This window comes from Myotis lucifugus, unplaced genomic scaffold (assembly GCF_000147115.1).
Source record: "Myotis lucifugus unplaced genomic scaffold, Myoluc2.0 scaffold_395, whole genome shotgun sequence".
Taxonomy (NCBI): Eukaryota; Metazoa; Chordata; class Mammalia; order Chiroptera; family Vespertilionidae; genus Myotis; species Myotis lucifugus.
In genome coordinates, this window is record NW_005871443.1 from 107476 (window position 1) to 119545 (window position 12070).

The 12070-nt window shown below is 39.1% G+C and overlaps 1 protein-coding gene across 1 annotated transcript in view; it reads left to right on the forward strand.

Annotated features, from left to right (window-relative positions):
* CUL4A (cullin 4A) overlaps window positions 1–12070 on the forward strand; it is a 59206-nt gene that overhangs the window by 22565 nt on the left and 24571 nt on the right. Inside the window, 6 exon segments of the mRNA XM_006102033.3 lie at window positions 2048–2210; window positions 2768–2857; window positions 4062–4144; window positions 6293–6360; window positions 8668–8786; window positions 12020–12067. Coding sequence (XP_006102095.1) covers window positions 2048–2210; window positions 2768–2857; window positions 4062–4144; window positions 6293–6360; window positions 8668–8786; window positions 12020–12067 — 571 coding nt within the window.

Genomic DNA, 12070 nt, shown 5'->3' on the forward strand with positions numbered 1-12070 from the left:
TGTGACAGTCATTCCTCCATTAGGTCGATTTGCATATTAGGCTTTCATTATATAGGATAACCTGACATCTGTATAGCTTTAGACACTATTGAAACTCTCCCCTTCCTTAATACCACTTTCCCCCTTTGTTCCTCTGGCTCCTACATTTCTCATGCTAGATATCCACGCATGTCTGCAATAAAGCAGACACTGCACAGAAAAGATAGCCTTTATTCAGAGAAATGATAAGGATGGTAAAACTGATAACAGCAAATTGCATAGCTTCTATTCTGTACAAAGCCCTGTTCTAAGTGCTTCAACATCTACTAATTCACTTAATCCTTAGAACAGCTCTGTAAAGAGTGACTCTTATTGTCTCCATGTTATATGTGGAGAAACTGAAGCACAGAGTTCAAATAACTTGCTATACCTGGGTTGTCAGGTTACCTAGCCTGAACTCTTAATTTATAAATGTAGTTTATAACATAGGCTATGAACGTTGCTTATAGTATAAAGTATACTATACCACACTCAGTCCACTGCAACAGGCAGAAAAACTGAGCACGATAGTACAGTACAAGAATCACGGTGAGGTGGGAGAGACTCACTGGGAAAGACAAGAGAGAAGCGGCACGCCTGGGCCCAGTCCCTGCAGAATGAGCAGGAGTGGTTAGGTAGCTAAAGAGGCAATAGAGAAAAGAAGTCCACTCTGATGACAGGACAGCAGCATGCCCAGAACGTGTGAGAATCAGAGAGATGAAGCTGATGAGATACCCTGGCAGTTGTTGGTGGGCTGCTCCTGAAGCCTTAAACTGAGATTTAGATTTAAGGAAGAAGATTCTAGCGGACAGATAACTTCCTATGCACTGGATACCTGCCTGGCCAGATGTACCACAATTCACGTGATCTCCATTTAGTGTTAAGGAAGGACAGGGACAGAAAGGTTAAGTTCCTTGCCTCAGAGTCACAGCAAGCATCGGGGGAGGGTTGGGGAGGGGAGGGCAGATTCAAGCCCATGTGACTGGCTTGAGCCCACATGCTGCCCACTGGGCTTTACTGCTCTGTCTTTGAAATTCACGGAAGACTGATCTGCAGCTCCTCCAGGGAACAGGACAGGGCCATTGTGATTATGGAACACAGTGAAGGAGGAGAAGGTTCTCCAACACAGACAGGGCTCCCTAGAACGCACGCCCACCAGCATATGTAGTGCTTGTCGCTATTACCACTCACCATTAGTACCGCTGCTGCCACACCATCACCACCACTGCTCACTACTCTATACTCAGCACCATCACCACCATCACTACCACTGCTCACCGTTATTACTACTCACCACCACCACTGCCCCTGAGCTGCCCATTCAGGAGACCTGGCTGGGCTCAGGGATCTGAACTTTGGCCCCCTCTGTATTTGGCACCTAGGGGATTTGAGGAGGTGTTTTGGCAAAGCATAGAGTCCTTTTGTTATCACATGGTTTTTGTGGATAGTAGCTGACAGCTAAATTTCCTCCTAAATTCCTCAGGCAGTGAGCTGAAGAAGTATGATGGACTCTTAAAGTCATATTTTAATGTCAGTTCTCCCATTGAAAGGGCCAAATAAAGGAGAGAACCAAGTGTCAGGGAGGAACAGTTGGATGACAAGCTCTGTAGAGGGAACAGAGATGGAAAAGGAAAGGACATGGAGGGGCTGATGAGGGCAGTGGAGCAGGGTAGGTTCCTAAAGCCTTGAGCATCTCTGATCATGCCCAGGAAGAATGGTGTGAATTGCGGGCTGAGGATAGCAGGTTTTTGCAAGATACTTTCAATGACATGCCTGACCTAGTAATGCCTCAACATTCCTCATGTAACAGTTGCCTGACCCCCTCCAGGAAAACATAACAGCCTTGATAAAGAAGGAAATACAAGGCACAGTTAGACTGGCCCACAATGAAAATTAAAAAATCTTGACACCTGGATTTAGAGAATTAGCAAATGAACAGACTTTGGATGATATAATGTAGCTAGAGCTTCACCTAAAATTTCTATAAAGTGAAACTAAAATATAGTTTACTTTTTTATTGTTTGTTCAGGGATATGGGATTAGAACTATTTAGAAACCATATTATTAGTGATAAAATGGTTCAGAGTAAAACTATTGATGGAATTCTGCTATTGATTGAACAAGAAAGAAATGGTGAAGCTGTTGACCGAAGCTTATTGCGAAGTCTGCTGAGTATGCTCTCTGATCTTCAGGTAAATATCTTATTGTTCTAAATTTACCAGTAACTTTTCAGTGTATAAGAAAAAAACTGGATCCCTGCCTAACTACTTACACCAAAATAAATGGACATATCAAAGATTTAAGTGCAAAAAATGAAATCACAGAAGTATTTATTGAAAATATGGGAGCTTTTTTTTTTAACCACTAGAAGGAGAATGACTCGGGCTAACACCACACCAAGAGCCACAATAGGAAAGAATCCTTACAACATGGGCCCAATACTCCCTGGATAAAGGACAAGGGCCTGGTGGCACTCAGAGGAGAGCAGTAAAAGTGGTCTAGGCTGCCCCCGTCAGCTGAGTAGAGGTCAGCCAGCCAGGAATCAGCTGACCCAAGGTCAGCTAAGCAGAAGTCAGCTATGCCTCTGGGGTCAGCTACATAGGAGGCAGCTGAGCTGGCCTGAAACGCTTCAGTGAAGGAATTAGTGCAAGTCACTGTGGCCTTGCACCCTCAAAATTTGGGGTACATCAACACTTCAAAAGGTAGTTTTGTTTACTGTAATTGGTCAATAACTCTGCTCATTTCTTAGGTATATAAAGATTCATTTGAACTGAAATTTTTGGAAGAAACTAATTGTTTATATGCTGCAGAAGGCCAAAGGTTAATGCAAGAAAGAGAGGTGAGACAACAAAATGTTTCTGAATTGCCTTATTTCATTTTTATAGATGTGCATCTAAGTGTAATTTCTAAATGTTTGTCTTTTTACACATGCAAACATTTTATTGAAATTTTTTTGAAATCTATAATCTAGCTGAAATATCCAGTAATGAGCTTCATTCTTATTATAGTAAGGATTTAATTTCCTATAGAAACATTTTTGCCCTCCTTCCAAATGACAATAATAATTAAAAAAAGCCAGTAAGATAGCTTCTGAAGGAAGTATATAAAGGAACTCAAGTTGAAGCAAGAGGTAAATCTTAAATATGAAATCTAACACATGAAAAAAATTTATCTATGTGAACCACATGAAAAAATTACCCCAAAAAACATATGAAAGACATAGTGATATGAACCCAAAAAAGCTTGACAGCCAGTTTTGCAGGTGTTACAACAGCACAGTCCTGGAGGAAGCCCCTGGGGACCGTCACCCAAATGTTACTTGTTACTGTGCAGGATGAAACCGGCCATTGGTTTCTTTGTCCTAGTTTTAAAGAGGGAGTTTCGAGTCAAATACCAGACCTGGCTGCTGCCACTAGATCAGAACCCCACAGACCTGTGTTGTGGGCCTTTCTTGTGCTGTCATATGACAGCAGGGAGACCATGTGTCCCTGGAACTGATGTGCATTTTGAGATCTTCTGCAACCATGCTGTTTAGTGTCCACAAATGACAACCAGTCTGTTGAATAGTTTTTGCTGACACTCTTTGTATGTGGGCCAGGGGGTGTCATTAGGCTCTATAACCTCTGACCCAGGTGCTTCTGCTTACCTGTTTATGGGGCCTCAGTGATGGGGGAGGGTACATATGACATCAGCCCCCAGTTGCTGCTGCTCACCTGTCTGTGGGGCCCCAGGCATGGAGGGCCCTATGGCATCAACCACAGAACTGCACTGTGAACAGGGCACAACAATGCAGTCCTGCCTTAGCCCTGCTTCTAGAGGTTAAGTTTCATCTCCACAATTGAGTTTAAGGAAACTTCTGTGTATCCCACCTGCCCTGCATACACTTCCCACTTTACCACCCCACCCCCATTAATCTGTGTTAATATTTGGCTTGAAATATTCTGCTTTTAAATAAAAATTTGTAAGGAAAACAATATTCCAGTTTCTTCAGTAAAATCAAGAATCTTTTTGTTACTGATGTGTTTAAATATTTTGTTTGGAAGGTTCCAGAATATCTTAACCATGTAAGTAAACGTTTAGAGGAAGAAGGAGACCGAGTAATCACGTATTTAGACCACAGTACACAGTAAGTACTATTCATTTATTTAGTTTTTGCAATTCGATCATAGGTGAAACCTTTTCCTGGCTGGTTTTTTAATAATTAACCTGCTTATTATTAAGGTTTGTAGCAAGATACTCAACAAAGACTTTTATCCTTCCTTGACCACTGGCAAGATCTGACACTACATAAACAAAGCAGTTAATTTATCTTACAAGTACTGAGTAATCACAAATAATATAAAATGTGCTAAGAGCAAAAATACTCCCAGATAGTACTGAATGAGTCTACAAAGATACTATTTATTTATATCTTTGTATCACAATGCAGTACCACTTAGTACCCACCAGGATGTCTGTAATACAAAAAGGCAAGCAGTCAAAAGCATTGATGAGGGTGTGGAGAAATTAGAACCCTCATGCATAATTGGTAGGAATGTAAAACGGGGCAACCACCGTGGAAAACAATTTGGTATTTCCTCAAAATGTTAAACAGTTAACCATATGTTTCTCCAATACACCAGTTCTCCTAAATATATAGAGAAATGAATAGACAAAACTTGTACACAAATGTCCATGCAGCATTGTTTTTTTTGTTTGTTTATAATATATTTTTATTGATTTCAGAGAGGGAGGGAGAGAGAGATAGAAATATCAATGATGAGAATCACTGATAAGCTGCCTCCTGCACACCCCCTACAGGGGATCGAGCCCGCAACTCAGGCATTTGTCCTGACCAGGAATTGAACTGTGACCTCCTGGTTCAACTACTGAGCCATTATTATAAAATAATAGTTTCTTACTATTATTTTATTCATAATAGTAAAAAAGTGGAAACAACACATTAACTGATGAATGGGTAAACATACAATGGAATATTAGTCAGCATTAAAAAAAGAATGGAGTACTGACACATGCTACAACATGGATGAACCATAAAAATACTTTGCTAAGTGAAAGAGCCAGACAAGTCATGTTGTGCGATCTCATTTATAGGAAAGGTTCAGGATAGGAAAATCTGTAGAAATTACTATCTGCCTCTAATTAGGAGACAGGGAGGGTGGATGGAGAGAATGGAAGTGCTGATGGGTATGAAGTTTCTTTTAGGATGATGATGATGTTCTAAAATTAGATCATAGTGACAGTTATATGACTCTGTAAATATATTAACAACTGTTGAACTGTACACTTTAAATGGATGGATTTTATGGCATATTTACTCTCTGCCCTTCACCTCCCCTCATGTGGGTCACTGTTCCTTTTCCTGGAGGCAGACTGGAAAAGGTGCTGACGACTCGCTGAACTCAACTCTCAGCTTCACCACTCCCTGGGCAGGTCACACCATCTCTGAACTCTTGTCTTCTCATCTGTGGGATGGAGGCCAGAATGTCTGCTGTGCCTTTTTCTAGGGTTCTCTGAGGTTTAATTAAGATGATACATTGAAAAGTTCCTTATAAAATTAAGGTTTGGGAAGATGGCCATAATTAATAAGCTCAGAATAAAACAGATACTCTGATTTTTTTTTTTTAATGAACCCAGAAAGAATGATTGTTTGTGTCCCTATAATTATGGCAGTCACACCTGCTGAATTTCCAGATTTTCAAATATTCTGGTCTGTGTGACATGCAACTTGGACTTCATGAAAGCTCTTCCTTAAGTTGGATTTTGATAAATGGTTATGGAAGAAAGCAGACAGAGTGGGGACAGAGAGACATAGCTGTAACAGTAGAAAACAGGGTTTTATGCAACCTGGAGAAGTAATTGGGGTTGAAGAAGAGGGCAGAATCACAGCAGCAATCCAAGAAGTAATGTGCATAATGGAAGGCAAAACTTAAATTCAAAAAATGACTACAGCATGAGTACCGATTGCCAGCCAAGTGTGGGGCCACTTTTATTGTAAGGCACGGCACACTTGCCTATCTACTGGTGTCCCCTTCTCCCAGCATCTATTGGTCTATTTATGTTCTTAAGTAAATTGTTTTCAGAAATACTTCAGACTCTGTATTAACAGCAGTGGTGACTGTCCACGTGTGAGCAGAGTGCTTGTTCTGTGACCCTTTGGTTTCTGATTGGCTCCATAGAGTATCTGTGTAAGCTGTAAACTCCCAGTCTTACAGTTAACCAAAGTCTCTCCTTTAACCTTATTTCTGAAACATTCTCTTTTTGCCTGTTATAGAAAACCACTGATTGCTTGTGTGGAGAAACAGCTATTAGGAGAACATTTAACGGCAATTCTGCAGAAAGGTAAATTTTCCTAACTCTTGTATCAATTAAATTGAATGATAGTCCTTAATGCATTAAGAAAGTAAGTGAAACATTATAAGTAGCAATGTAAGGACATTTGTTATAAGACAGTCTCTAAAAATCATTAAAAATAATGAACATATTAGCCCTTGAGAAAATTAGTTAAGAAAAATATTGAAAGGCATGTGGTAGAACTACAGCTTATGCTGAAGTCAAATCAAATACTGTCCAGGCCGAAAGCTTCCTAGAGATTCCTCTAGACAACAGGTAGTTTGCAGCTGGGTACTTGTGCAGTGCTCATGGTCCATGTGCCTCTGTATTGTACCTGACATACAGGTGATGCTTGGAATGCTGCTGCGGGTGTAGATGTACATCACTGGACAGGCTGTTAGATTTTCATGGACTTCTTCCCATGCCCTTCAAGCAGCTGAGTGTCAGATAAACTGCCAGATGTGTGGTCAGCATAAGCCAGAGTACACTTTTCTACCCTGATTATCCTGGAAAAATAAGCAAACAGAAAATAGAACACATTATATTGCTAATTTTACATTCCCCTTGTGATCCTAAAGCTTTGTTAAAGAGTAATTCAAATGTTGATGCTTTGCAGCAACAGTGAGACTATTTATAATACTCTAGTACTTATTGTTACTTCTTATAACTCTTAAGTATTTAATGTTACCATTTGAAAGTCATTTTGGAATTACGGAGTGTTTCAAGATATTGAAAACCTTAAAGTTTAACTTTGGGGAGGCCCTAAATAGCACCCAAATATATTCTGGTTTGGATTCTACTTTGCTAGATAGTCAAAGTGGGACTTCCAAGTGAAACCACAATATAATGCCAGAAGAAGAGAGAATTGCATTGTTGAGCATCCATTGTACTTCATATAAATATCTTCTGGTCTTTGAACAACCCAGTGAAATCATTACCCCCATTTTACAAGTAAGAAAACTGAGGCTAACAGCTTGAACATCGTGCCTCAAGTCACAGCTCCTAAATTGAGAGGCAGGGTGTAAGTCTGGATGTCTTTCTATGTATACCTCACTGAAAACTATAAAGCTGGTATACTTGCTCATGAATGAGGCCTCAACTTAATGGTCTACCTAATACAAATGCATTCAGAATTCATACTAGGTGTGTGTTTTTTAATGAGTCATTTTGTAAGAGAAAAGGGGATTCAAGTAAATAGTAGAAATTTGCATACATTGTTTCAAGAAAATTATGAATTTTATATATAGGAGCTTAATCTGAATTTAATTAGAGGCATTGAAAAAATAGCTGTAATTTTTGAATTCTTGAAGACATTATTTAGTGTTTCAGTACAGTTATAAAGTTACTGCATTAGTAGATTGAAACGTAATTTAGAGAAATAAACATGGGAGCCCTTAGTGAGGATCTGTACTTTTACCCACAGTGCATTGTGTGCATCTGTAAACCACCTTCAGCGGGTGGACATTGTGCCCATTTATAGAAGAATCTGAGACTTTGTGAAATAACATGACTAGCTCGCTGCTTTTCTAACTTAGCTGCCTCTCCATTATTATAAAGCCGATATTTAGGAAATCTGTGAAAGTTCCAATGGTGGTGTGGTTTTATAAAATCTAAATACCTAAAACAGGAAAGAAGAACTTTTAAAATGCCGTGTTTAATCAATAATAAATGGTTTTCTCTCACAGTGTATTATATCTATGGATAAAATTAATCATCTAAAAGATTACATTTGATAGCATATTCTTTGACAGTATACTTTTGGACTGGTGGATTAGATCAGAAGGAACTTGGAATCATGAACCTCCCAGGTCACATAGTTGGTGTGAGCATTTTCAGATTATTGCTACTTTAGTGAATTAAGAAGGCTTTAGTGCAAGAGTGGGGAACATCTGGCCCACAAGTCCTATAAGGTCCGAGAAATCCTTTGATCTAGCCCTCTCAAGGCATTATGGGTGAGTTCATTAAATGTTTGACCAAATATAGCAAGCTAATTTTTAAGTTGATAAATTTGTATGGGCTGCAAATGATGTTATAAATACCCAAATGGCCCTTGACAGAAAAAAAGTTCCCACCCCTGCTTAGTGACATGAAGAAATAAAGAATACATCTCCCACCATGGTTAGAAAAATGAGATTCACTTAATAGGATTTATCAGATATTGCACCAGAACAACTTGCCTGTGTAGAAATAAGCAATATTCCCTAATTTTTTATATTACATGTTAACTTTTTTTGTGGTGCATACTATTTTCTGGTTTAAGTATTATTCGCATTGACTTACTGATGTGATATGCTAACATTTACTGTGTGATCTCAGGACTTGATCACTTACTTGATGAGAACAGAGTGCCTGACCTCACTCAGATGTACCAGCTGTTTAGCCGAGTGAAGGGTGGGCAGCAGATCCTGCTTCAGCACTGGAGCGAGTACATCAAGGTGTGTGGGGTTTGTCTTGATAGTAATACCAACTGTGCTTTGTACAAGGGGTGGGTGGCCCATCTTCAGGATACTGCAATACCCTGGGAAAAGTGAACTTGACTGTTTGGAGGTACCTTTGTTTTTTCATAGCAGGTGATCAGGTAAATAGTAGTCTTCCATTTCTTTCCAGATCACTTGTGCAAACTTTTTAAAAATATCTTTTTATTGGTTTTTAGAGAGAGAGGAAGGGAGAGGGATAGAGAGATAGAAACATCAGTGAGAAAGAAACATCATCGATTGGCTACCTCCTATATGCCCTCCACCAGGGATCTAGCCTGCAACCTGGACATGTGCCCTGACTGAGAATCAACCAGTGACCTCATGGTTCATGGGTTGATACTCAACCACTGAGCCACTCTGGCTGGGGCAGTGCAAACTTAAGATAACACAAACAGTGATAAACAGCATCCTGGTATAAACATGACTTGAAAGGCTGTTTGACTATTTGTCATCAGCATAACTACATACATTTCATTCTACAGTAGTCATTTTTGTGAATCTGCTTTTTAAACATACCTTTGCACAGTGAGAACTAGTGCACATTTTGGTAGGTTGATGTGTGTGCTACTTTATTTCCTAGCAATCTAGGATTTATTATTTAAACGTTACTTTCATGTTTCTGTAGCATGCGTTATGTGTCAGGGCCAGCCTGACAGGTTGAGCCGGGCTGAGGCAGGGAGGTGGGAATTGAGAAAAGAAAGAAAGACAGGAAAGCGGGGTCAGGAAGACTACAGCTCTCAAGGAACTGAAGCAAGTTTATTAGCCACACAATCCTATTTATACACAACACACTGAATAGGAGGTCTGTCAAGAGGAATGTATTCTTTGTTCCTCTTATTCTCTAAGGGAGAGACACAGCAGAAGGACAAGTTCTCAGTACAGCATATCTCAGTAAATAGTTACAGACTTCTTGGTAAGCCATGAAAGGCTGTTCTCATTCTACTGATAATTGCCATCCAAACAAGTCTGGGAAAACTGTGTGGGTAAGGGTCCCAGCCTTGCTAGCCCCTTCAGGTGCAAGGACCTTGCCAGCTTACATCTGGCCCCCAACAGTTATGTACATGTATGGTTATAAAAAAGGCAACAGAAGGATTCCTTGTGGTATCTTGACAGTGGTGAAGGGTACACAGATCTGCACAGGTGATAAAAACTAAATCCATACAAAAGTTAGTTTCAGTTAAAACTGGGACAATCTGGATAAGATGGGTAGATTGTATCAATACTAACATCCTGGTAGTGATGCTGCCCAATTGTTTTGCCAGATGTTATCATCAGAGGAAAATAGACAATGTCGTATTTCTACTGCGTGAGAATCTCTATCACAAGGAATATTTCAATGAGATAAAAAGATAAAGCTTTCATACTGCTTTTTGGAATATCAGGCCTGGAGTTACTTACTATTTTACATGTTGAAAGCTTGTACACACATGCGCACCACCACCTCAAAATTCTATACAACAATATTGAGCTAAAACTCATGACTGACTTAAGCTGGATTGGCAATGAAACTTTATGTTAAGGAAAGGCTAATTAATAGAGATTTAGGATTTTGTCAACATGTAGTCCTCAGGGAACAGGAAACCTTTGCAATTTTTAGTTTGGGTAGTAAAAAATCAGTGATGTGACCATCGTTCCTGAGTGTCCATAAGATAAGGACAAAATAGGAAGTTACATTCAGCACAGTGTTGTTATCAAAATAAAGCTGATCTTGGCAGTGTGTGTACATTATTTTTAAATGCAGTCAGTACAAAGGGTAGAGTGAAAAGTAAGTCCCTCCCACCCCTGGTGGTCATAGTGTTATAGTGTTCCTTTCCAGAAGGTATTTATGCTAATGTATTTCTACTTTTTCGCCAATAGTCTGCCTTGACCTGCATAAATAATGTGTAGTGTATACTTAAGACCATTTTTTTTTCTTTTTTTCTTTTTTCTTTTAATCCTCAGCCAAGGATATGTAGAGAGAGAGAGAGAGAGAGAGAGAGAGAGAGAGAGAGAGAGAGAGAAAGAGAAACATCAATTGGTTGCTTTTTATATATGAGAGAGAGAGAGAGAGTGAGAGAGAGAGAGAGAGAGAGAAACATCAATTGGTTGCTTTTTATGAGAGAGAGAGAGAGAGAGAAACATCAATTGGTTGCTTTTTATATGTGCCCTAACTGGGGATCAGGTATGTGCCCTGATCAGCAATCGACCCAGCAACCTTTCGGTGCACAGGATGACACACAACCACCTGAGCCACTGCGCCCAGGCAAGACTAGTTTTTCAAAAATATGTATTACATTGATTAATTATATTCACCACCTCTTCAAACTGGTAGTTTATGTCCTCAAACAGCTAACTATTATTGTCACACATAGAATTTTAGTAATATTTATTTTAATATAGCATTTTTGATTTAAAATACAGGCTAAAAACCATGCTGTTTATAATTAGAAGTGAAGGAGAAAGAAAACTATAGCCACGAAGTCCAAATGGATGTGTTGATGGGAATTAATATCTATTTGAAGAATTCATATGTAAAAAGTTCGTCAAAAAAACAATAGAAAATGTTTCAGGGATTTATAAATTCTTCCAGAAGCAGAATTGTAACACTCTTTGTGGTTTCAGTTACCTGTAGTCACTTGTGTTCCAAAAACATTAAATGGAAAATTTCAGAAATAAGCAATTCATAAGTATTAAATTGTGAGCCATTCTAAGTAGCATGGTGAAATCTCAGCCTATCCCACTTGGGATATGAGTCATCCCTTTGTTCAGCATATCCACCCAGTATATACTATCCACCCATTGGTCACTTAGTACACAGTGCTTGGGGTTTAGATAACCCTTATTTTACTTAATAATGGCCCAAAGTGCAAGAGTAGTGATACTGGCAATCAGATAATGCCAAAGAGAAGCCTTAAATTGTATGTATGTATAGGAAAAAACTGTGTGTGTGTGTGTGTGTGTGTGTGTGTGTGTGTGTACACACACACGTGCACAATATATATGGTTCGGTACTCTCCATGGTTTCAGATATCTACTTGGATCTTGGAACATGTCCCCCAAAGATAAGGGAGGAACTATAGTATTCACTTAATTTTTAGAATGCAGACTGAATTTATGAAATTTTTCCACTGTCATGATTGTTTAATAGCAGGAGAAAATAATATATGGTATCATAAACCTGTTGATGACTTGGTGTGTGTTTGTTTTTGTAGACTTTTGGGACAACGATTGTTATCAATCCTGAAAAAGATAAAGATATGGTT